Source organism: Poromitra crassiceps (genome assembly GCF_964638095.1).
Source record: "Poromitra crassiceps genome assembly, chromosome: 5".
Taxonomy (NCBI): domain Eukaryota; kingdom Metazoa; phylum Chordata; class Actinopteri; order Beryciformes; family Melamphaidae; genus Poromitra; species Poromitra crassiceps.
The window spans coordinates 11812215-11838302 of record NC_139642.1 but is presented as its reverse complement, the minus strand read 5'-3'; the positions used below and the strand labels follow the sequence as shown (position 1 = coordinate 11838302).

Genomic DNA, 26088 nt, shown 5'->3' with positions numbered 1-26088 from the left:
TATTGATGTTTATTTGTTTTTCAATTTTATGTATTGTTTTAACTGTTTGAAATGAATCGTTTCAATCAATCAATCAATCAATCAATCAATTTTGACTGCCATCTTGGTTATTTGGACCCAGAAACAGCTAGCCTGTGACCAGGGGTTTTCCTGCACTGTCTGCTATTGGTCCATGATTGGCGAGCTGCGCAATCACTGGACACGGACAGGCGACCTGTCAATCACGTGCCAAAGCATAGTGTAGTTAATCATCTAATTTACTCTAAATGGAACCATATTTGACTAAATGAACATCATGCTGTATTGAAGAAGACCTGAAACGAACGATTGAGACCATCAACTCATTAGGAAAGTATTTACTGAGGTCATAAATCACGTGAGACTTCACTTGACTTTGACTTCCATGCAATCGGACTTCTTTTTGTAGCCAGTGGAGTCACCCCCTGCTGGACATTAGAGATAATGAGGGTTTATTGCAATTCCACATTGGCCTCTTTTTTCATGAGCGGAGCTACCCCCCGGGGAAATATCTGAAGAAAATAAAAAAAAAATCCAGGTGAATCAACAAGAATCAATGGGCCACCCTGAGATTTATTGTGAGAATGATGCAGCAGCACACATCTCAACAGCTCTATCCTCTACAGCACAGAGCTGGTTGAAACAGATGGCAAAAAGCCCCCCTGTGTGTCTTAAGTGATCAAACACACTGTTGTCTCCTCCATCAGTGGAGATGCTGACGTTCCTGAGGAGTTTCTTCTCCCAGAGATAACTTTGGGAGATCTGTCCACAAGGACACAAGTATAGTGACTTGGGATCGTTGGATTTGGGAAACAGCTCTTGTATGTTGCCCGGGCCATACAACCACCATTTTGTTCCCTGAAAACATCCAATGAAAGCTGACAATAAGCTGTTAGGCTATATATATATAATATATATAATATTAGATTAATATTATTAATAAGCTGTTAGGCTAGGTATGGTGTTTGAGGCAGGACTTCCTGTACAATAAAAGGAATTGACACAAACCTCATTTGCCATAGCAAATGAGGTATATAGCATAGCATAGCATCGTAAAGCAAAAACAAAAGTATTTGAACAGAAAACTATACATTCTGATTTTCTTTTCTGTATTACCCACAACATGCTGGACAATTCATACACTCCAAGTTTCTCTTTAAATTGAACATTAATGGTGGAAAAGGAAAGTCTTTCTGAGAGAACTGATTTTAAGACCGAAGTTTTCTGTTCATTTAAAAATATTACTACCAGTAAGTACAACATGATTTATACTAGGCTATCTGAATGTACACATTGTCCTCTGATGTAGGCTATAAACTTTTACTGTATTGTATGATATTGTCGGAGCACAGTAAGCTATTAGACACACCAGTACTGTACCTCCTGGAATTTCATATAATCAGGACTATTCTGTTTAATACATTTTTGTGAATTTCACACGCACAACAATGAAACTGAATATGGCCAAATAAGACAAATCTACAGAATCTCGACTGGGGATGGGATGCTCTCCTCTTGTAGCCCAACTTTGTGATTTTGGCTAAGATCATCTTGAACATCTTGATTAGTGCAACTTGAAACAAAGCTACAAGCTCCTTTTTTTAAACATCCTTGATTCAACAAAGCAGAGTGACCTCTCTTCACAGCGTGGGGTTCGGAGACCACCAATGCCCCCAGTAAATCCATTGTTAAATGTCACCATTATTTAATTTGCAAAAGGTTATCACAATTGGAGAATTCTGGACAAAATAATATCTAGCAGTACAAATTGTCAGATTTTGTTTGGAGAGACAAAATATCATCACATGGTGGTGCGTAGTGCTAATGTTGACTAAATGAGGGGTCCCTGATATGACTGATAGATTATGACATCTATAAAAATAGTCTTCACTCCTACAACCAGGAACTAAAAAATTCCAGAAAATTCTTCTTCTCCGACATTATCAGCAAAAACACCAATGACGCTCGCACTCTTTTTGCCACTGTTGACAGGCTGACAAACCCCCCCCCACAAATTGCCCCTGATCTTCTATCCAATGTCAAATGCAATGAATTTGCGACCTTCTTTAGGGATAAAATTATAAACATCAGACTAACTATTTCCACATCAAGAACAAATGTGGCTCCGCCGCACCCACAGAAAAGGTGCTTAATTAACATGACTCAGTTCAATGTCATTGACCACAAGAAACTAGAAGAAACGATACGAGGCCTTAAATCCTCATCGTGTTGCCTAGACACCCTGCCAACAGGCTTTCTAAAAAATGTCTACAGTTGCCTGGCGACCGACATACTGAAGATAATTAATACCTCTCTTCTTACAGGCATTTTTCCAAAATCTCTAAAAACTGCAGTTGTTAAGCCCTTGCTAAAGAAGCGTAGCCTCGACCCCTCTATAATCAGCAATTACAGACCAATATCAAATCTTCCCTTTATTAGCAAAATACTCGAAAAAACTGTCTACCAACAACTCAATACCTTTCTATCCTCCAATGATCTCCTAGATCCCTTCCAATCAGGCTTCCGACCCCATCATAGCACCGAAACTGCGCTTATCAGAGTTATAAATGACATCCGAATGAACACCGATTCAGGTAAAATCTCAATCTTAATGTTACTAGACCTCAGCGCTGCCTTTGATACGGTTGACCACGAAATTCTATTGGACAGACTGGAAAACTGGGTCGGGCTTTCCGGCACGGTCCTAGAGTGGTTCAGATCTTATCTGCAAGACAGGAACTACTTTGTCTCCATTGGCAACTACACATCTGACCAAACCAAAATGACATGTGGGGTACCCCAAGGATCAATTTTAGGTCCTGTCCTGTTTAACCTTTATATGCTCTCTCTGGGCCTAATTATGCAAAAAAACAAAATAGCTTATCATAGCTATGCAGATGACACCCAACTCTACATAGCCCTCTCATCGGATGACTATGCCCCCATAGAGACACTGTGTCAGTGCCTTGCGCAAATTAATGATTGGATGTGCCAGAATTTTCTCCAACTTAATAAAGACAAAACAGAGATAATTGTCTTCGGCAAACAAGAAGATAGGCTCAAAGTTACTGCTCACCTCGAATCCCTATCTTTGAAGCCAAAGGACCAGGTAAAAAATCTTGGCATTATTATTGACTCTGATCTAAATTTCAACTCCCACATCAAGCTTATAAGAAAATCTGCCTTCTATCATCTAAAAAATATAGCAAGGATTAGAGGCTACATGTCCAAACAAGATCTTGAAAAACTAATTCATGCTTTCATTTCTAGCAGGCTAGACTACTGCAACAGTCTTTTCAATGGTCTTCCCAAAAAAGCTATTAAACAACTACAGCTCATTCAGAATGCGGCTGCTAGAGTTCTAACAAGAACCAAGAAAGCTGAACACATTACACCAGTTCTCAAATCCCTGCATTGGCTGCCAGTAAATCTTAGAATAGACTTTAAAATTCTGCTAATAGTTTACAAATCTCTCAACGGGTCAGGCCCACACTACATCTCTGAAATGCTTCTACACTATGAACCATCCAGATCCCTGAGATCTTCAGGCACTGGTCTACTAATTGTCCCGAGGACCAAATCAAAACATGGTGAAGCCGCGTTCTCCCACTATGCCTCTCATAACTGGAACAAACTCCCTGAACACATTAGATCTGCCCCTACTCTGCCTATTTTTAAATCCAAGCTAAAGACCTTTATGTTTACTCTTGCCTTTAACTGCTACTAAACTACTGCCTCTCTCCAGCCCGGCAGAATAAACCTGTATTCGGCCTGTAATTTTTAATTTTTTTTCCTGTACATTTCCAACAAATGGACTGTACATGTAATAATAATACTGAAGAATGCCTTGTAACTTATTTAAAACAGAAATAATGTTTCATGTTTGTTAATTTGAGTATATATTCTAACTAAAACTGTCGGCTGTGTTTTTTATATATGCATTGCTTTGCTGCTTGTTTTTTCGATTATTTTTTTGTAAAGCACCTTGAATTGCCTTTGTGTATGAAAGGTGCTATATAAATAAATTTGACTTGACTGATATGGAAAAGGTTTAGAATCACTGTTCTAAAGCATTTTGTTCTACTCAAATGAACTCATGTGAATGTAGCTGTGGCGTTGCTGCGTGCGCCTCCTCCCCACTGGGAGCATCAGAGGAAGAAAACATCACGCTCCTGCTGCTTCCCAGCTGTTACTGTAGGAGGTGCAGAGGACAGACAGGAAGAGGACAGGCAGAGGACAGACAGGCAGAGGACAGACAGGAAGAGGACAGGAGAGACAGCTGCAGAATAACAGAGGGGGCAGGGGAGATATTTCCTTCAGTCTATATGAACACGTGCAAACCTTTAAGCCCATGGCACAGTGGTGTGGCCATTCAGCTTTATGGTAGCTTGCCCACCCAGGGGTTCCCCAAAAAAAGATTCTGAAACAAGTGATTCAGAAACAGAATCCACAAAATTGTGATAAACAAACCCTCTTCCATTTGTACTCATTTGTTAAAATCTCCTTTATTCATCCCTGATATACAAAACATTGTTTTATTCATTTGTGTGCGAAAAATAGCTCTGGATTTTGTTCAGTTCCGTCTCGTATGGCCCTCACGGTGGGCCTACCGTATGTACAATGTATATAGTCCCTAAAGAGTGGATAAAAGATGAACCTCAACAACTGACGCGTGGATCAGGTCTTATCAAGGCCCCTCACATTGTAGGTTATAGGGCAGAGGGGACGTGACAAACCTGACTCTGCATCAGTGCTTAAGGAGACTTCTAGAAGAGCGCCAGCTACAGGCCAAGCACAAACCTGACTCTGCATCAGTGCTTAAGGAGACTTCTAGAAGAGCGCCAGCTACAGGCCAAGCACAAACCTGACTCTGCATCAGTGCTTAAGGAGACTTCTAGAAGAGCGCCAGCTACAGACCAAGCAGCAGGATCCACAAAAGAGGCTTTTAAGTGAGCGGGGGGCAGGTTTCCCAAAGCCGGAGTGAGGCTCTTGCTGATGAAGAGCGAAAAGTGCAAAATAGTGTCTTCATGTGGATTTTGTTGCTTCATGCGACGGCCTGATTCTCCTGTGGAGGTGACGACAAAGACAACAGCCAAGCGCTTTCACCGAGGCGCTTGGGAAACCTCCCCCCCCCTCACTTATACATTATACAAATGCCATCGTACAAACAGTCCGTCTTCATCACACATGAGCTCCTGTGTGCGCGTCGGTTCTCCTCGTATACATACAGTACATCTTTTTACACTTTTCAGGTTTCTTTACAAAAATAAGGTTATCTCGCTTTCATGTCAAGTCATCAATTAAAACTGGGTTAACAAAGTGAGATGAACAATCATTATTGCACAAATTGATTACCTACAGATAAATCATTCATAAAATAAGACAAAAATGAAAATAAACAAGAAAAATCACAACTTCTACTTCGTTGACTACAGACGAATAAATATGCACCTGTCTTGGTCTATATCTGTCTGCTAGCAAATAAGATGAGAAAGGCTGAAATGTGGCCGGTGAGGAAGAGAGGTTCTGGCTGGAAGGCAGAATAATGAAAATCGATGAAGAGCAAAAACAAATGAACAGAACCAGATCAGACGGGCCCTTGGGCTAGCAGCTGGGGGGATGGGGCTGACGACAACAGGTTGCCATGGTGATAATTGCACACCGCAACCAAAGACCAATTGAAGGCAAGAGACAAAGCTCTGTTGCCTTTTTGACAACAGTGCTGCCGTCATTTTGGCCTGAAAGATAAAAGAAAGACAGAAAAAAGAATGCTTCCTTGCGCCAAAATGTGACAACAGCAGAGAACCACGATAGCCAATCAGAGGTAGTCTCCTTCAGGCAAAAATGGCTGATTTGCTGTGCGCGGATGTTGCAATGGAACAACCTGTATTTGCCTTCGGTTCTTAAGTTATTTGCCGCAACACGTCATCCACCCTGTGTGTGTGTGTGTTTTAAAAGTGCCTTGTCTTCATGCACGTGTACGACTAGAAAGCCAGTCCAAAGACTTGTCTACCTGCACATGTGCATGACTAGAAAGCCAGTCCAAAGACTTGTCTACCTGCACATGTGCACGACTAGAAAGCCAGTCCAAAGACTTGTCTACCTGCACATGTGCATGACTAGAAAGCCAGTCCAAAGACTTGTCTACCTGCACATGTGCACGACTAGAAAGTCAATCCAAAGACTTGTCTACCTGCACATGTGCATGACTAGAAAGTCAATCCAAAGACTTGTCTACCTGCACATGTGTACGACTAGAAAGCCAGTCCAAAGACTTGTCTACCAGAACATGTGGACGACTAGAAAGCCAGTCCAAAGACTTGTCTACCTGCACATGTGCGCGACTAGAAAGTCAATCCAAAGACTTGTCTACCTGCACATGTGCACGACTAGAAAGTCAATCCAAAGACTTGTCTACCTGCACATGTGCACGACTAGAAAGTCAATCCAAAGACTTGTCTACCTGTACATGTGCACGACTAGAAAGTCAATCCAAAGACTTGTCTACCTGCACATGTGCATGACTAGAAAGTCAATCCAAAGACTTGTCTACCTGCACATGTGCACGACTAGAAAGTCAATCCAAAGACTTGTCTACCTGTACATGTGCACGACTAGAAAGTCAATCCAAAGACTTGTCTACCTGCACATGTGCATGACTAGAAAGTCAATCCAAAGACTTGTCTACCTGCACATGTGCATGACTAGAAAGTCAATCCAAAGACTTGGGTGGCGATTGCTTAATCCCAGTAATAAAGAAGAGGAGTGGATGCAGGCACTTGTGGAATGAACATGTGACAACCAGACCACATGATGGCTGCTTCAACATTACAAAAACAACAACAACAAAGGAAGAAGGAAAAAAGGGCCCATATCATGATTATTTTTTACATCAGGTAGCCATTGCCAGCCTTCACTCAGTTAGTGTTAGTTGCACTGTATAAATGAAATAGAAACATACTGTAGTAGAGATGTTTCAGTGTCACCGTAAAGGATCAAAACATAAAGGACAACATGAAAAAACAAAATCAAACATTGGGAAAAACACCAATATAACACATTCATACACCGGCCCCAAAAATGTCTTTCAAAAAAGAGCAGTCGACAATGTAGGATCAGTTAGATATTAAATTATGATCTTATATTACAGCCATAATGTTAAATATATTAATCTGCATGTCTATGTTCGCAAACCCAGAAACCCCGCCCCCCGTTTTCAAAATTAGGCAATGATTAAAGCTCATTGGATAAGTGGGACATGCCAATCAAAGTGGAATCTTAATCCGACACTAAAGATACAAAATAAGAGGCTAAAAAACATTTATATAACATGTCGAACACACAGGCACATGACACTGTCAGAACATAATACGCATTGTCATTCACTCTTCCCATATCATTTTTCATCAAACGTTGCGTTTTTGGTCATAAATTTGGATTATATATTTAAATAAATTGCAACTTTCAAAGTCACATGCACTCCATCATGCAAAGCCATGCTGTTTTACGCACGTATGACGTTTGCATGGGTGCGTATTTAAGGCATCCGAACAGTAGAGCAATTCTCTGAGCGTTAGTAGACATCCTGGCGTGGTCAAAAACAACAACAAAAAGGAGTGTGTCTTGAAAGAAGTGTTTCAGTCTGTCAGTAGCCCACATCAGTCAGTCAGTAGCCCACATCAGTTTGTCAGTAGCCCACATCAGTCTGTCAGTAGCCCACATCAGTCTGTCAGTAGCCCACATCAGTCAGTTAGTAGCCCACATCAGTCAGTCAGTAGCCCACATCAGTCAGTCAGTAGCCCACATCAGTCAGTCAGTAGCCCACATCAGTCAGTTAGTAGCCCACATCAGTCAGTCAGTAGCCCACATCAGTCAGTCAGTAGCCCACATCAGTCAGTTAGTAGCCCACATCAGTCAGTCAGTAGCCCACATCAGTCAGTTAGTAGCCCACATCAGTCAGTTAGTAGCCCACATCAGTCAGTCAGTCAGTAGCCCACATCAGTCAGTCAGTAGCCTACATCAGTCAGTCAGTCAGTAGCCCACATCAGTCAGTCAGTAGCCCACATCAGTCAGTCAGTCAGTAGCCCACATCAGTCAGTCAGTCAGTAGCCCACATCAGTCAGTCAGTCAGTCGCCCACATCAGTCAGTCAGTAGCCCACATCAGTCAGTCAGTAGCCCACATCAGTCAGTCAGTAGCCCACATCAGTCAGTCAGTCAGTAGCCCACATCAGTCAGTCAGTAGCCCACATCAGTAGCGAGGAAGAAGGAAAGAAATGGTGGGGCGGAAGAGAGGGAAAACCAATCAATGGCTTTCTGTCGATAAGCAGGACGAGCCTGGAGCATTATGTCAGACATTGTGAATGATTAAATACACAGTGCTTTGCTTTTACACCACATCTGTCATGTCAGAATATTTGCTGAATCAGAAGCCATTCTGACATTAAATCACTAATGGCTCCAAACCCTCCGTTTGACCATCTAAGCCTTTGCGGCACAAAGGAAACGGTGTGGCTGCGGTGGATCAGCGGATGTACGAGTGGCCTAAATCCATACAAGATATATTTGTGACTCAACTGCCGGTGTTTGGGCTTGGCCTTTTTTTCCTTTTGTCACCGGGCTCCCGTAAACCTGAATCCAAAAGCTGGCAACTGGACGTTTGAGCCATTTTGTCCACGGTTGCTACTGTAGCTAGTTGATTTGTGCACAATTTTGACATGCGTGAACTGAAATGACTTGTATATATATATATTTTTTTTCCCTCCATTTTGGAAATAAATTGTAATCCCCGATCGTTCCAAGTGCCCCCTGCAAGCTGCTCCCTGGTTGGGAGACACTGATCTAAGGAGCACTGAATGAATGGTAGCTGGAGTTATGATTTGAACTTGCAACGTGGATGGATTTTGCAGTGTGTATCTTAATGGTCAAGCCTAGACCTCTGTCTGGTCAGTTATGGATTTGCTCTTAGTGTTTTCCCATTGGTCAGTCTCGCTGGGCTAGGCTAGGCTTCATCAGGTCATTCGGGCAATTGGATATCGTCAGCGAGCGCTGCGCCGCGCCCCTAACGCTGTAATAATAGCGGTTAGCCAATCAGACACATTGATGAAAATGCCTAGAGCGGCCGGTTAGGTATAATGACGTCTTCATTCTTTTGGGTCGGCCCTTTGACCGTTCCCTCCCTCCCTCCCCCGCCCTTACCTTCTCTCTAACGGGTATTAAGAGCTATATTTAGCATGGAAGGAGAGGCTTGTTTGCGTGGCCGCTTGAGTTCTTTGTGCTGTCAGGCTGCAGCTATGAAAGGGTCTTGTTCGCCCCTATAGAGAGGCATGTCCACTTGCATAGACTATTCTCTCTTGTTCGCCCCTATAGAGAGGCATGTCCACCTGCATAGACTATTCTATAGACCTCTATAGACTATTCTCTCAGCTCGACCAGAGATTAGCAGTGCAGAGATGAGAAGAAAAGGATCAACAGAGAGGAAGAGGAAGAGTGGGAGTGAATTGAAGCAAATACGAGAAAATACAGAAAAAGGCGACCGTCCCCGTCTGAGTCCAATGCTTGTCAATGGGACGAAACATGACATATAGTATTTGACAAAGAAATGGCACCGTGCCACGTTCCAGTTTCACCCAGGGTCACCTGATCAGCGTTCCAGTTCCACCCGGGGTCACCTGATCAGATGGCAATACAGTATAATAATCACACAGCGCTGAAATGTTAAGACTGAAATATGTTCAAAAAAGGCAATAAAAAAGCAATCTTACAAAGAAATAGTGGTTTTGCTATCGCCCTCGTCAGAGTACATGCACACACACGCACACATTCTGTCCGTTCATACACTCACAGCACACGCAGGCATCATTCGTGCTTCTTGCCACCGCTGAATTTCGCAAATGGAAGACTGGTTAAAAAGGAAACTTTTGCAGGTCCCGTCGATTCACACTTTGATCGTGAAACAACTTTGAACAAACCAAGATAGACGAGCTAAACAAAGTGTGATGATTAAAAACTAAGTTACGTCCCTTTTTTAAGATTTAACCCATTCCCAGTCCCCCCCCCCCCCCAGTTAAACTCTTTTAGTTTGGCACCCATCCACAACCACGTTCACCCCCAACGTCAAGTGGAGAGCAGGGCACAGGTCAAGTGTGTGTTTCCAATCCTCCCGCGGAGTTTCTGGCTTGGTCAGTGCAAGGCTCCTGGAGAAGACACCTGGTAGTTCGTAAAGCAAGGAGGGTGGGAAGAGAGAGGGATGGGAGTCGAGGGGTAAGGGAGAGAGAGGTATTCCGAGGAGGCTGGAAGAGGAAGTAGAAGGAACCCCCCCCCCCCCCAGAATTAAATATCGATCCAATCCCTGAGGATTTTTGCATGTTTGTGGCTTTTGCAGGGCTCCTCCTCCTCCTCTCCCCCTCCCCCCCCCTCCTCACTGGGACTTCTCGTCGGAGTCGGAGGTGACGTGCACGCGGGGCAGCGACAAGCTCTTGTGGCGGTCCCACAGCTTGTGGAGCTCGGTGGCCTCGTTCTCGCTGCTGCTGGTGCCGCTGTCCCGGAAGCTGGCCAGAGGGGGGCGCACCTTCACGCCCTTCACCGTCACCGAGCCCTCGATGGCCTTGCGAAGCTGGAAGGAGGAAGAGCAGCGAGTTAGGAAGGAATATTTGGATAGAAAGGAACTATGAGCAGCAATGTTGGCCTCCAGTTAACAGGTTGTTTGAATAATCCTGCAGTAGCTCTTCTCGAATTGTCTCATCTTGGAAACATTTGGATAGGTTTAAACTTTAGACAGAATATCGCTGTTGTCGGTTGAGAACATTCTCCAACCCAATCAGATTGAGAGGCCAGATCCTACCCATTTAGGAAAACTCAAAATGCGTTGTGATCAAGCTAAAATCGTGGTTGTTTTTGTTAGTTCCTCTAAAGTTTTATTTTGGAGATACAGGGTTTTTGCGGAACATTAACGATTATGCTACTTGGTAGATGCTTTTATTCAAAAATACCCAGATATGATTTTTGCTCCATATTGCCGAGCCCTAGGGATGGTCAGGATCAGAGGGCAGTGTCATTGGAAAAAAAGAGACTTAGACTTTTGATGGTCTTTAATGAACACAACACTCATCGAAAGAAGATCATAAAAAAGAAATAACGAGAAGCTTATTAAACTCAGCAGCTTCAGAAGCAGCAACCCACATGCACACATAGAAGCAACAAAAGTATATAAAACAAGTATTTCCATATAACATGTACAGTATATGCTCCTCCCACAGTACACATATTGCATTCTGCATCCCCTAAACATTCATACAAGGGAAAATATGATGTGTTCTCCACCCTATTGAGGGAAGAGACAATTCCCACTTATCAGCCAAATAGCTGACTTGGCCTCGCCAAACAGAAAATAAATGACCTTCTTTGGAAGGAGGGAGATAGCGGGCAGGAGAGAGAGGAGGATTTTGAGTAATCAGAAACTCTCTGCTCATTGTGTTTGATATATACGTATTGGACTGGTGCCGCAATACAACACACAGATTCTGCACAGTCTGACAAGACATTTGTGCTTTTGCAAGCTACAGTGAGATGAAATCAATTTCAAAGCTCACTGCAAAAGTGCAATTATCAGCTCTGATCCGTGTCACACCGGGCTGTGAACTGTGACCAAAAAGTCCAAAACCTTTTGGCAGATAAGCAATTTATTTTGAACAGTATCCAAAACACAAACAAAACAAAGGTTTTTCCTCAGATATTGTCATGAGAATACAAAGAGTAAGAGGGTGGCCTAGTTATTTCTGAATAGGAGGAGAAGATGATGATTGACACCGTCTGAAACTTCACAACTTCTGATGTGATTTTATTTGTAGTTAAGATTCAGTTAAGGTTCAATCTTGAGCCACACATTGCTGTGGGAAAAGGTCAAATGTCAAACAACAAATTAGATCCAATCCTTTCCCAGCTCTCTGCCAATATCTCGTATGGATGAGGCCAGATCTGTGATTTGTTCTAAGGCCAGGATCATGCTTCATGTGGTGAAGGTGTTGCTCTCTGATGGAAGTTCATTCATTTCAAATGAGTGAATCGCCATGTTGTTTTTGGCCTGAATTACATTAATGAAATACATCGCCGGGAGGTTTTCATGGATCAGAGTTGGACCAAAAAATAAATGAAAATTGATAACCACGTGTAATCAGATTCATCACAATGCATTGTTGAAGTGATGCAGCTGAAGAAAGTGGGACTGCTGTAAGTCCGCGATACGAGGTAAGGTGCAGGTTTTTGAATTTAATTTAATTTGACACTTATTTATCCAGGGAGGACCATTGAGAGCATGCTCTCTCCTGATTACAGCCTATATCACAATTAAAACACATTAAAACAAGATCAAATATGTGCCCTGCTTGTACTGTACAGCACAAAGATGGAGAACTCAGGATCCAACACTTTGATCTGCTTTCTAAAGAAAAAAATAATCCAATCTCCTAAAAACGTTGGAGCAGAAAAAGTTTGTTGTGATTCTCCAGAGTCTATTTAATCCTCTCTCTGTTATTGAGTTTTCTGTTTCGCCGGGCCAAGATTGTCATGTTTGTCATAAAGAAATGACCATTGATTTCAGAAGAAACCTCTTTCTGTCCCCTGCTGTAATTATCATGGAAAGGCTACAGGAGTACAAGTACCTATTATTGATAGCAAAGTGACATGGAACGGCTAACACCAATTCAAAGTTTGAAAAGGCTCAACAATGTCTCTACTTCTGACGGAAATGTGGAAGTTTTAAGGTGGACAGAACTATGCTGACACCGTTTTACAATTCATACATTTAGAGTATATTGACCTTTTGTATTCTGTGTGGCCTTGTCTGTACAAAACAACAACTAATAGTTGTTGAGTGGGTGGCGAGGTAAGTGGGGAACCAATGTGCAGTATTACTTAAAGAGCATGGTGCAGGTTAGACACCACTTTGCATTCATATGTGGGACTTTTATGTAGCAATTAGGATTCTCTTTTGTTCCCCCCCCCTTCCCATAGCTGCATCTAGACTGGTTTTTGTGAAGCTTCTGGCACACGCGCACATACTGTAAAAACCCGCAAATCTAACGTTTATTTATCCAGGGAGGACCATTGAGAGCATGCTCGCTTTTTCAAGGATGCCCTGATTACAGCGTATATCACAATTAACACAAATTAAAACAAGATCAAATGTGTGCCCTGCTTGTACTGTACAGCACAAAGATGGAGAACTCAGGATCCAACACTTTGATCTGCTTTCTAAAGAAAATAATCATCCAATCTCATAAAAACATAGTAACAGTCTGCCGGAGGGGCAGACTGTTACTATGAAGCTGTGTGACAGACAGGCAGACTGTTGCTATGAAGCTGTGTGACAGACAGGCAGACTGTTACTATGAAGCTGTGTGACAGACAGGCAGACTGTTACTATGAAGCTGTGTGACAGACAGGCAGACTGTTACTATGAAGCTGTGTGACAGACAGGCAGACTGTTACTATGAAGCTGTGTGACAGACAGGCAGACTGTTGCTATGAAGCTGTGTGACAGACAGGCAGACTGTTGCTATGAAGCTGTGTGACAGACAGGCAGACTGTTGCTATGAAGCTGTGTGACAGACAGGCAGACTGTTACTATGAAGCTGTGTGACAGACAGGCAGACTGTTACTATGAAGCTGTGTGACAGACAGGCAGACTGTTGCTATGAAGCTGTGTGACAGACAGGCAGACTGTTGCTATGAAGCTGTGTGACAGACAGGCAGACTGTTACTATGAAGCTGTGTGACAGACAGGCAGACTGTTGCTATGAAGCTGTGTGACAGACAGGCAGACTGTTGCTATGAAGCTGTGTGACAGACAGGCAGACTGTTGCTATGAAGCTGTGTGACAGACAGGCAGACTGTTGCTATGAAGCTGTGTGACAGACAGGCAGACTGTTGCTATGAAGCTGTGTGACAGACAGGCAGACTGTTACTATGAAGCTGTGTGACAGACAGGCAGACTGTTACTATGAAGCTGTGTGACAGACAGGCAGACTGTTACTATGAAGCTGTGTGACAGACAGGCAGACTGTTGCTATGAAGCTGTGTGACAGACAGGCAGACTGTTGCTATGAAGCTGTGTGACAGACAGGCAGACTGTTGCTATGAAGCTGTGTGACAGACAGGCAGACTGTTACTATGAAGCTGTGTGACAGACAGGCAGACTGTTACTATGAAGCTGTGTGACAGACAGGCAGACTGTTGCTATGAAGCTGTGTGACAGACAGGCAGACTGTTGCTATGAAGCTGTGTGACAGACAGGCAGACTGTTACTATGAAGCTGTGTGACAGACAGGCAGACTGTTGCTATGAAGCTGTGTGACAGACAGGCAGACTGTTGCTATGAAGCTGTGTGACAGACAGGCAGACTGTTGCTATGAAGCTGTGTGACAGACAGGCAGACTGTTGCTATGAAGCTGTGTGACAGACAGGCAGACTGTTGCTATGAAGCTGTGTGACAGACAGGCAGACTGTTGCTATGAAGCTGTGTGACAGACAGGCAGACTGTTGCTATGAAGCTGTGTGACAGACAGGCAGACTGTTGCTATGAAGCTGTGTGACAGACAGGCAGACTGTTGCTATGAAGCTGTGTGACAGACAGGCAGACTGTTGCTATGAAGCTGTGTGACAGACAGGCAGACTGTTGCTATGAAGCTGTGTGACAGACAGGCAGACTGTTGCTATGAAGCTGTGTGACAGACAGGCAGACTGTTGCTATGAAGCTGTGTGACAGACAGACAGACTGTTGCTATGAAGCTGTGTGACAGACAGGCAGACTGTTGCTATGAAGCTGTGTGACAGACAGGCAGACTGTTGCTATGAAGCTGTGTGACAGACAGGCAGACTGTTGCTATGAAGCTGTGTGACAGACAAGCAGACTGTTGCTATGAAGCTGTGTGACAGACAGGCAGACTGTTGCTATGAAGCTGTGTGACAGACAGGCAGACTGTTGCTATGAAGCTGTGTGACAGACAGGCAGACTGTTGCTATGAAGCTGTGTGACAGACAGACAGACAGACAGACAGACTGTTGCTATGAAGCTGTGTGACAGACAGGCAGACTGTTGCTATGAAGCTGTGTGACAGACAGGCAGACTGTTGCTATGAAGCTGTGTGACAGACAGGCAGACTGTTGCTATGAAGCTGTGTGACAGACAGGCAGACTGTTGCTATGAAGCTGTGTGACAGACAGGCAGACTGTTGCTATGAAGCTGTGTGACAGACAGGCAGACTGTTGCTATGAAGCTGTGTGACAGACAGGCAGACTGTTGCTATGAAGCTGTGTGACAGACAGGCAGACTGTTGCTATGAAGCTGTGTGACAGACAGGCAGACTGTTGCTATGAAGCTGTGTGACAGACAGACAGACTGTTGCTATGAAGCTGTGTGACAGACAGGCAGACTGTTGCTATGAAGCTGTGTGACAGACAGGCAGACTGTTGCTATGAAGCTGTGTGACAGACAGGCAGACTGTTGCTATGAAGCTGTGTGACAGACAAGCAGACTGTTGCTATGAAGCTGTGTGACAGACAGGCAGACTGTTGCTATGAAGCTGTGTGACAGACAGGCAGACTGTTGCTATGAAGCTGTGTGACAGACAGGCAGACTGTTGCTATGAAGCTGTGTGACAGACAGACAGACAGACAGACAGACTGTTGCTATGAAGCTGTGTGACAGACAGGCAGACTGTTGCTATGAAGCTGTGTGACAGACAGGCAGACTGTTGCTATGAAGCTGTGTGACAGACAGGCAGACTGTTGCTATGAAGCTGTGTGACAGACAGGCAGACTGTTGCTATGAAGCTGTGTGACAGACAGGCAGACTGTTGCTATGAAGCTGTGTGACAGACAGGCAGACTGTTGCTATGAAGCTGTGTGACAGACAGGCAGACTGTTGCTATGAAGCTGTGTGACAGACAGGCAGACTGTTGCTATGAAGCTGTGTGACAGACAGGCAGACTGTTGCTATGAAGCTGTGTGACAGACAGGCAGACTGTTGCTATGAAGCTGTGTGACAGACAGGCAGACTGTTGCTATGAAGCTGTGTGACAGACAGGCAGACTGTTGCTATGAAGCTGTGTGACAGACAGACAGACTGTTGCTATGAAGCTGTGTGACAGACAGACAGACTGTTGCTATGAAGCTGTGTGACAGACAGGCAGACTGTTGCTATGAAGCTGTGTGACAGACAGGCAGACTGTTGCTATGAAGCTGTGTGACAGACAGGCAGACTGTTGCTATGAAGCTGTGTGACAGACAGGCAGACTGTTGCTATGAAGCTGTGTGACAGACAGGCAGACTGTTGCTATGAAGCTGTGTGACAGACAGGCAGACTGTTGCTATGAAGCTGTGTGACAGACAGGCAGACTGGGGAAGGTTTTGTCTGCTCGCGGAGTGCCGAACAAAAATAACCTAAATGTCAGGTGGGCGAGCGACGCTGCACTTAGCAACAATCCTCTACAGCTTCCTGGACCATTCACAAAGAGAGAGCGAGGGGAGGAGGGAGGAGGAGGGAGGAGGAGGGAGGAGGGGGGAGGAGGGAGGAGGGGAGGAGGGAGGAGGAGGGAGGAGGGGAGGAGGGGAGGAGGGGAGGAGGAGGGAGGAGGGAGGAGGGGAGGAGGAGGGAGGAGGGAGGAGGGGAGGAGGGGAGGAGGGGAGGAGGGGAGGAGGAGGGAGGAGGGAGGAGGGGAGGAGGAGGGAGGAGGGGAGGAGGAGGGGGGAGGAGGGAGGAGGGGGGAGGGAGGAGAGGAGGAGGGGAGGAGAGGAGGAGGGAGGAGGGAGGAGGGGAGAGGGAGAATGGATAGAGACAGGAGACAGAGACAGCAACATTAAGCGTCCTTTGTCTCTCTGTCTGTCACACAAAATAACAGGCAGAGGGAGCAGAAATCACTCACTGAGTGAAGTGTGTGTTGTGTGAGTGTGTGTGTGTGCGCGTGTTGTGTGTGTGCGTGTGTGCGAGTGTGTGCGTGTGTCTGTGTGTGCATGTGTGTGTGTGTGTGTGTGTGTGTGTGTGCGTGCAGGATGGCAACAGCAGCGCTCATGATGTTGACAGTGATGTTCATGGTTATGAAAGCCATGAATATGCTGTGTGTGTGTGTGTGTGTGTGTGTGCGTGCGTGCGTGCGTGTGTGTGTGTGTGTGTGTGTGGCAGTGTGAAGAATGGCAGCGGAGTCTTTGTTCCTGACAAATTGGCACCAGGCTCCGAGTGGTATTTGTAAAGGCGCTGACAGGGTTCTGTTCTGTGCAGCCTCGACTCGGAGCCTTGCCGCCGACTAGCGGCAACAGCGAGACTTGTACATACTCTAACGTAACTCGGCGTGTCGGCTGCAGTACACCTCCGAAACACTAGGTGGCTTGTGGTGCACTCATGTCCATTACATAATGACGCAATAGACCCTTCTCATCGGGGCCATTTTGTGTCGAAAAGGCAGGGTAAACACAGGTGCAAGCAAAACACTAATGAGGGTTTCCAACTTCCATGATTGAATGAATTTGGAAACCCTCATTAGTGTTTTGCTTGCACCTGTGTTTATTCTGCCTTTTCGACACAAAATGGCCCCCGTGAGAAGGGTCTATAGAGAGCCGCAGTAACGAGTCCGGAAATCATCGATGCTAACAGCCCTGGTTCTTCACAGTTTTCGCCTATGGGAGTTTTGAATGGGTTTATGGCGCGATGCTTCTAATAATCTCTCTGGGCAACGCTGGCTTAATCAAACGCGAACCAGTGTTTAGTAATATCATCTTCACACACGAGGACCACTTTTACGAGTTTTGAAGCTTTTACGTGCTGTTAAAAGGACGGCTAGCTAGCAAACGGCTAAATGAGACTACACTGTTGAGTCGATGGGGATATATACGTCAATAACGTCACCACTTCAAAGGACGAACACGGAAATTCTCTTTCCCTCACCTGGTTCAGCCCGGGGTAATCAGTGCACACATCAACAACAATCCAGGTTGAGCGCTGACGTGACGTGGAAGCCTATGCGACAGTGTGTAGTTCTGGATTAGCTTAGCTCGAGCATTTTACTTCTAGGGCTCGCATTTACGCTACAAGACTCATGAAAGTGGTCCTCATGTGTGAAGATTATCCGACGGAACTCTGGTTCGCGTTTGATTAATCTTGCGTTGCCCAGAGACCTTATTTGAAGCATCGCGGCAAAAACCCATTCAAAAATCCCATAGACAGAAACAGTGAAGAACCAGGAAGTTCGGGACTTCCGCATTCTGCCTACAAAAATACGTCATCCCTGCGGCTCTCTATTGTGTTGTTTACCAAGAACTTGCAATCATGTCGGAGGGGGGACATTTTATTGTCCCTCCATTTCAAAACTCATTCTGGTGAGCCTGCAGAAGGCTTTGCTAGATGAGGGACAAGCACTGTTAAATGAGGAAAAACATACATTTGAAAAACTCAACAGCAATGTCTCTTTCCAGACATCATGACCTGGTTATTCAAGATAATCCACAAACCTTGTTAGACCGAAATACACCCACTAGCTGCTAGCTAATTGCTACATGAAATTGCAGCTAGTTAGCAGCTGTGGGAGTAGTTTAGTTGAGTTGAAAGAAAATAGTTCCTACATGAAGCTGCTCATAACTAGGTCTGTAGATTATCTTGAGTAACCGGGTCATTCTTTCTGGAAAGAGACATTGCTGTTGAGTTTTTCAGATGTATATTTTTGCCATTTTGAGCACCCCAAGCCGAGTGCCATCCAGTTCCATTGTATTGGAGGGAAGGCAGACATCTCTAGGGCCGATATCTCCAAAACTCAGGCAACTAACACAAAACGATGTAGATGGATAAATAGCACTACATGTAAAAAAGGAAAATATGTAATTTGGATTTTAGGGTGAGCTGTTCCTTTAAAGGATGGCTTTACCATGGTGAATATGAAGATTTATTAAATGTAAGGCACCTATGGAGTTGGAATCCGTTTAAATTTTTCGAATCGGTTGTTCATAGCCTGATAAATCAAAGAAAATACACTCTGTGGGGTGGGGTGGGTGGGGGGGAGGGGCGGGTGCGAGGTGCAGAAATCCTCCACTTCCCACAATGCACTGGGCTCGTGGTTTTCTAAGTTCACGCCCACCCCTCAGGCATTTGGCTGATATCAAACTCCAGTAGGTGGCGGTAATGCACATATATATGTTTGCCAACCGCCATAAAACTCAAAGAAGAAGAAGAAGAAGAAGGCATCGCCAAAGAGCATGGAAGGAAAGAGACGACACTCCGGCCATTTTTGGAAACAGAATGCGCCTCGCAGTGGTCAGCTGCAGTAGCGCGGGCCCCTATAATCAGCCTCTCTAAACAGTAACTCAACGGGAGAACACTCTAAATTTCGTGGATTCACATCTTTTCTGGGCGTACTGCAAATCTTGATTGAAGTGGTGTAGTGCAGGGATGTAAAACAACAACCATATTGTGGAAACTAAGCAAAATTTTTCGTTTTTTTCTTTTAGTTTTTTCAAGATAAATAGTAAATGCAAAGGACCCGAGGTTAAAACCACGGCAACGCACTTCTGACGGAGTGGACGACAGCCGCATTTGCGCAAACTGTTTACAGGTTAGTAGCTTCTTGTTAAATTTGGATTCTGTCAGTTTTCATTGTCAGTCAGTTTTTTACAGACAGCCGAATGTTTTCTTTAGAAATAAATAAATCAGTAAATTGAATGAGTCAATCTGAACCCATGATTTCAAAGTGCTGTATTTACCGTAAATTCCGGACTATAAGCCGCGGCTTTTTTCCCGTTTTTTGGCCTTTTTTGGCCCCTGCGGCTTATATAACGGTGCGGCTTATCTATGGATTTTTTCCAAAAAAAAAAAAAAAAAAAAAAAAAAAATCTCTCTTTTTTAGCACTCTTTCTAACTATAAATCCACTTCTGTTTTAATTTCCTCTCTTGCCCTCTTTTCACCACACCGCGGACACTGTGTGCACTGTAAAAAACAACACAGGTGGTGTTGTGTTATTTTGTTGAAATGTTAATAAATGGGAGCTTCCTCAAACAGCCATCTCTTTCCCGACAATCCCCTCTGTGCATGAACCCTTACATATGGTAATTAAACATTAAAACACAATAAAAAAAAAAAAAAAAAAAAAAAAAAAACAACCAAACACCCGCGGCTTATAGTCCGGTGCGGCTTATATATGTAAAAAACAGTCAACTTTGCAGGTGCGGCTTATACTCCGGTGCGGCTTATAGTGCGGAATTTATGGTATTTAATAAATGAAATTCAGAATGAACGTTTATATGTTTCTGCTTTGATCCTGCCATTGAATAAATAAGTAAATAGTATAGGCTAAGTAAATAGAATAGACCAAGATTTGCAATACGCCCGGAAAAGATGTTAATCCTGCAGTTTGTGTTGTCGCGCAATTGCGGCTGTCGTCCACTCGTCAGAAGTGCGTTGCTGTGTTTTTAACCTCGGGTCCTTTTCATTAGCTATTTATCTTGAAAAAACTAAACAAAGAAAACGAAACATTTTGCTTAGTTTCCACAATATGATTGTTGTTTTACATCCCTGCACTACACCACTTCAATCAAGATTTGCAGTACGCCCAGAAAAGATGTGAATCCACGAAATTTAGAGTGTTCTCCCGTTGAGTTACTGTTTAGAGAGGCTGATTATAGGGGCCCGCGCTACCGCAGCTGACCACTGCGAGCCTGTGCGAGGTTCTTTTGGCGCTGTCACGCTTCCAAAAATAAAAAATGGCGGAGGCTGCTGGGCGCTGATGTTGCAATGGGGCAATATGGAGCTGTCATTTCTTTCCATAAAAGTTCTTTGGCATCGCCATAAAACAATAGTAGAAGAAGAAGAAGAAGAAGGCATTTTTCTTGGATAGCTAACAATAGTATAGCTACCTTTTTTTTTGGCTCCAAATTGCACCAATTTTAAACCGAAGTATATATGTCGGGAGATGTCTTCACACACAAAGTTTCATACAGTTTAAGCCATTTTCCTAGGAGTTATAACTGATGTTGTAACTGACATGTAAAAAAGGGTACATTGCTCAGCGCCCCCATCGTTGATTTCGTAACTGCAACGCACCTTCTACTAGATGTAAAATTGGACGAGCTTTCCAACGGCGTCAGTCCCGTGTCTGTAGCTGCTTCCGTTCCCGAGATATGGCCATGGTTCTTTGCAAGGAGCTAGGGGAGCTAACGTTAGCTAGCCTATGCTATGCGGTGGAAAAAAATGGCTGCCTTTTGTTTTGGTTTAGGAGCTGTGAAGGGGCGTGGAGGACCTCTAGAGGCGGGACCATGGCGGCACACCCAGACAAGACTTGTAGTTTAAAGCTGCTCATCTTCCGCAAGTGTGGTCCACCGCTCTGACGCGGTCGTGACGTAAAACGCGTCAGAGCGGTGTACTAAATATGTGAGAGATAAGGGAGATCAGCCAGGAGGGTTGAGTGAGGGGAAATAAAGGCTGCTTATCTAATCCAACTACTGACATTGTAATGACACAAATATGGTTGAAAATCAGGAAAGCCGGCCTTTAAGCAGCACGTCTCTTACCTCTTTCAGGGAAACGACTCCGATCAGGCGTCCGATGCTGGTGACGTAGGCGTGGTCCAGGCCCAGCAGGGAGAAGATGGTGTGGGTCTGGAGGGGGGAGCAGCAACGGGTTAGAAACAAGCTTTGAAAAGACATTTTTCAGTAACACAAGTGCTACAAGTAAAACATTCATGAGGGTTTTCTAACTTCAAATCCATTTAGGTGTTTGCTAATGTTCTGGTTGCACCTGTGTTACGTCCTGCCTTTTAGACACAAAATGGCCGAGGTGAAAAGGGCGAATAACACTGGAAAACCACACACATTATTCGACCGGGGTTCCTTCTCGAAATAGAAAAAGAGGCTCGGTCGGTTGGAAAACCAGGAATGAATCTGTTGACTCCAATTATCCCACACTTAGTAAGAGCTTAGCCCACAGTGTCTTCATTCAGCTATAAGAGCTTAGCCCACAGTGTCTTCATTCAGCTATCCAAAGTCTCAACACAGCAGGGCGGGATCTTTTTCTGTCGCTGCATTGGCTGCTAAAATTGTTCCTTTTTTATTTTAATAACTCCAGCTCTACTCTGCCTAAAGCCGCTCATTTCATATTTATGCAGTAATCCATATATTTTCATATGTCCGTACTTACATTTCCCACTCAACGTGTTCTAGTACTGGTTGCATATGTTTGTTTGACCTTGTTCTACTTGTTTGTACTCTCGACTATTAGTATTTGCTGGTAGAAATTACCCAATTTCCACACAGGACTCATTAAACTTCCATTGAGTGAGAGAGTGGCTGCACCAAGAGAAGAAACTAAACTAGCGAGTCAGTGTGGAGGAGAGAGTGGCTGCACCAAGAGAAGAAACTAAACTAGTGAGTCAGTGTGGAGGAGAGAGTGGCTGCACCAAGAGAAGAAACTAAACTAGTGAGTCAGTGTGGAGAAGAGAGTGGCTGCTGCACCAAGAGAAGAGACTAAACTAGTGAGTCAGTGTGGAGGAGAGAGTGGCTGCACCAAGAGAAGAAACTAAACTAGTGAGTCAGTGTGGAGGAGAGAGTGGCTGCTGCACCAAGAGAAGAAACTAAACTAGTGAGTCAGTGTGGAGGAGAGAGTGGCTGCTGCACCAAGAGAAGAAACTAAACTAGTGAGTCAGTGTGGAGGAGAGAGTGGCTGCTGCACCAAGAGAAGAAACTAAACTAGTGAGTCAGTGTGGAGGAGAGAGTGGCTGCACCAAGAGAAGAAACTAAACTAGTGAGTCAGTGTGGAGGAGAGAGTGGCTGCACCAAGAGAAGAAACTAAACTAGTGAGTCAGTGTGGAGGAAAGAGTGGCTGCTGCACCAAGAGAAGAAACTAAACTAGTGAGTCAGTGTGGAGGAGAGAGTGGCTGCTGCACCAAGAGAAGAAACTAAACTAGTGAGTCAGTGTGGAGGAGAGAGTGGCTGCTGCACCAAGAGAAGAAACTAAACTAGTGAGTCAGTGTGGAGGAGAGAGTGGCTGCACCAAGAGAAGAAACTAAACTAGTGAGTCAGTGTGGAGGAGAGAGTGGCTGCTGCACCAAGAGAAGAGACTAAACTAGTGAGTCAGTGTGGAGGAGAGAGTGGCTGCTGCACCAAGAGAAGAAACTAAACTAGTGAGTCAGTGTGGAGAGAGTGGCTGCACCAAGAGAAGAAACTAAACTAGTGAGTCAGTGTGGAGAGAGTGGCTGCTGCACCAAGAGAAGAAACTAAACTAGTGAGTCAGTGTGGAGGAGAGAGTGGCTGCTGCACCAAGAGAAGAAACTAAACTAGTGAGTCAGTGTGGAGGAGAGAGTGGCTGCTGCACCAAGAGAAGAAACTAAACTAGTGAGTCAGTGTGGAGGAGAGAGTGGCTGCTGCACCAAGTGAAGAAACTAAACTAGTGAGTCAGTGTGGAGGAGAGAGTGGCTGCTGCACCAAGTGAAGAAACTAAACTAGTGAGTCAGTGTGGAGGAGAGAGTGGCTGCTGCACCAAGTGAAGAAACTAAACTAGTGAGTCAGTGTGGAGGAGAGAGTGGCTGCTGCACCAAGAGAAGAGACTAAACTAGTGAGTCAGTGTGGAGGAGAGAGTGGCTGCACCAAGAGAAGAAACTAAACTAGTGAGTCAGTGTGGAGGAGAGAGTGGCTGCACCAAGAGAAGAAACTAAACTAGTGAGTCAGTGTGGAGGAGAGAGTGGCTGCTGCACCAAGAGAAGAAACTAAACTAGTGAGTCAGTGTGGAGGAGAGAGTGGCTGCACCAAGAGAAGAAACTAAACTAGTGAGTCAGTGTGGAGGAGAGAGTGGCTGCTGCACCAAGAGAAGAAACTAAACTAGTGAGTCAGTGTGGAGGAGAGAGTGGCTGCACCAAGAGAAGAAACTAAACTAGTGAGTCAGTGTGGAGGAGAGAGTGGCTGCTGCACCAAGAGAAGAAACTAAACTAGTGAGTCAGTGTGGAGGAGAGAGTGGCTGCACCAAGAGAAGAAACTAAACTAGTGAGTCAGTGTGGAGGAGAGAGTGGCTGCTGCACCAAGAGAAGAGACTAAACTAGTGGGTCAGTGTGGAGGAGAGAGTGGCTGCTGCACCAAGAGAAGAAACTAAACTAGTGAGTCAGTGTGGAGGAGAGAGTGGCTGCACCAAGAGAAGAAACTAAACTAGTGAGTCTGTGTGGAGGAGAGAGTGGCTGCTGCACCAAGAGAAGAAACTAAACTAGTGAGTCAGTGTGGAGAGAGTGGCTGCACCAAGAGAAGAAACTAAACTAGTGAGTCAGTGTGGAGAGAGTGGCTGCACCAAGAGAAGAAACTAAACTAGTGAGTCAGTGTGGAGGAGAGAGTGGCTGCTGCACCAAGTGAAGAAACTAAACTAGTGAGTCAGTGTGGAGGAGAGAGTGGCTGCTGCACCAAGTGAAGAAACTAAACTAGTGAGTCAGTGTGGAGGAGAGAGTGGCTGCTGCACCAAGTGAAGAAACTAAACTAGTGAGTCAGTGTGGAGGAGAGAGTGGCTGCTGCACCAAGAGAAGAGACTAAACTAGTGAGTCAGTGTGGAGGAGAGAGTGGCTGCACCAAGAGAAGAAACTAAACTAGTGAGTCAGTGTGGAGGAGAGAGTGGCTGCACCAAGAGAAGAAACTAAACTAGTGAGTCAGTGTGGAGGAGAGAGTGGCTGCTGCACCAAGAGAAGAAACTAAACTAGTGAGTCAGTGTGGAGGAGAGAGTGGCTGCACCAAGAGAAGAAACTAAACTAGTGAGTCAGTGTGGAGGAGAGAGTATCTGCTGCACCAAGAGAAGAAACTAAACTAGTGAGTCAGTGTGGAGGAGAGAGTGGCTGCACCAAGAGAAGAAACTAAACTAGTGAGTCAGTGTGGAGGAGAGAGTGGCTGCTGCACCAAGAGAAGAAACTAAACTAGTGAGTCAGTGTGGAGGAGAGAGTGGCTGCACCAAGAGAAGAAACTAAACTAGAGAGTCAGTGTGGAGGAGAGAGTGGCTGCACCAAGAGAAGAAACTAAACTAGTGAGTCAGTGTGGAAGAGAGAGTGGCTGCTGCACCAAGAGAAGAAACTAAACTAGTGAGTCAGTGTGGAGGAGAGAGTGGCTGCACCAAGAGAAGAAACTAAACTAGTGAGTCAGTGTGGAGGAGAGAGTATCTGCTGCACCAAGAGAAGAAACTAAACTAGTGAGTCAGTGTGGAGGAGAGAGTGGCTGCTGCACCAAGAGAAGAAACTAAACTAGTGAGTCAGTGTGGAGGAGAGAGTGGCTGCTGCACCAAGAGAAGAAACTAAACTAGTGAGTCAGTGTGGAGGAGAGAGTGGCTGCTGCACCAAGAGAAGAAACTAAACTAGTGAGTCAGTGTGGAGGAGAGAGTGGCTGCTGCACCAAGAGAAGAAACTAAACTAGTGAGTCAGTGTGGAGGAGAGAGTGGCTGCACCAAGAGAAGAAACTAAACTAGTGAGTCAGTGTGGAGGAAAGAGTGGCTGCTGCACCAAGAGAAGAAACTAAACTAGTGAGTCAGTGTGGAGGAGAGAGTGGCTGCTGCACCAAGAGAAGAGACTAAACTAGTGAGTCAGTGTGGAGGAGAGAGTGTCTGCTGCACCAAGAGAAGAAACTAAACTAGTGAGTCAGTGTGGAGGAGAGAGTGGCTGCTGCACCAAGAGAAGAAACTAAACTAGTGAGTCAGTGTGGAGGAGAGAGTGGCTGCACCAAGAGAAGAAACTAAACTAGTGAGTCAGTGTGGAGGAGAGAGTGGCTGCACCAAGAGAAGAAACTAAACTAGTGAGTCAGTGTGGAGGAGAGAGTGGCTGCTGCACCAAGAGAAGAAACTAAACTAGTGAGTCAGTGTGGAGGAGAGAGTGACTGCACCAAGAGAAGAAACTAAACTAGTGAGTCAGTGTGGAGGAGAGAGTGGCTGCTGCACCAAGAGAAGAAACTAAACTAGTGAGTCAGTGTGGAGGAGAGAGTGGCTGCTGCACCAAGAGAAGAAACTAAACTAGTGAGTCAGTGTGGAGGAGAGAGTGGCTGCACCAAGAGAAGAAACTAAACTAGTGAGTCAGTGTGGAGGAGAGAG

General features: G+C 44.9%; 1 protein-coding gene across 1 annotated transcript in view; it reads right to left on the bottom strand.

Moving 5' to 3' along the window:
- Positions 1 to 10436: 10436 nt before the first annotated feature.
- LOC310776305 (chloride channel protein 2-like) overlaps positions 10437 to 26088 on the bottom strand; it is a gene marked incomplete at both ends in the record, with an annotated part of 117960 nt that continues 102308 nt past the window's right edge. The window contains 2 exons of the mRNA XM_083636508.1: positions 10437 to 10631; positions 21564 to 21650. Of these exons, the coding sequence (XP_083492634.1) occupies positions 10437 to 10631; positions 21564 to 21650 (282 nt within the window). The remainder of the gene's footprint in view (positions 10632 to 21563; positions 21651 to 26088) is intronic.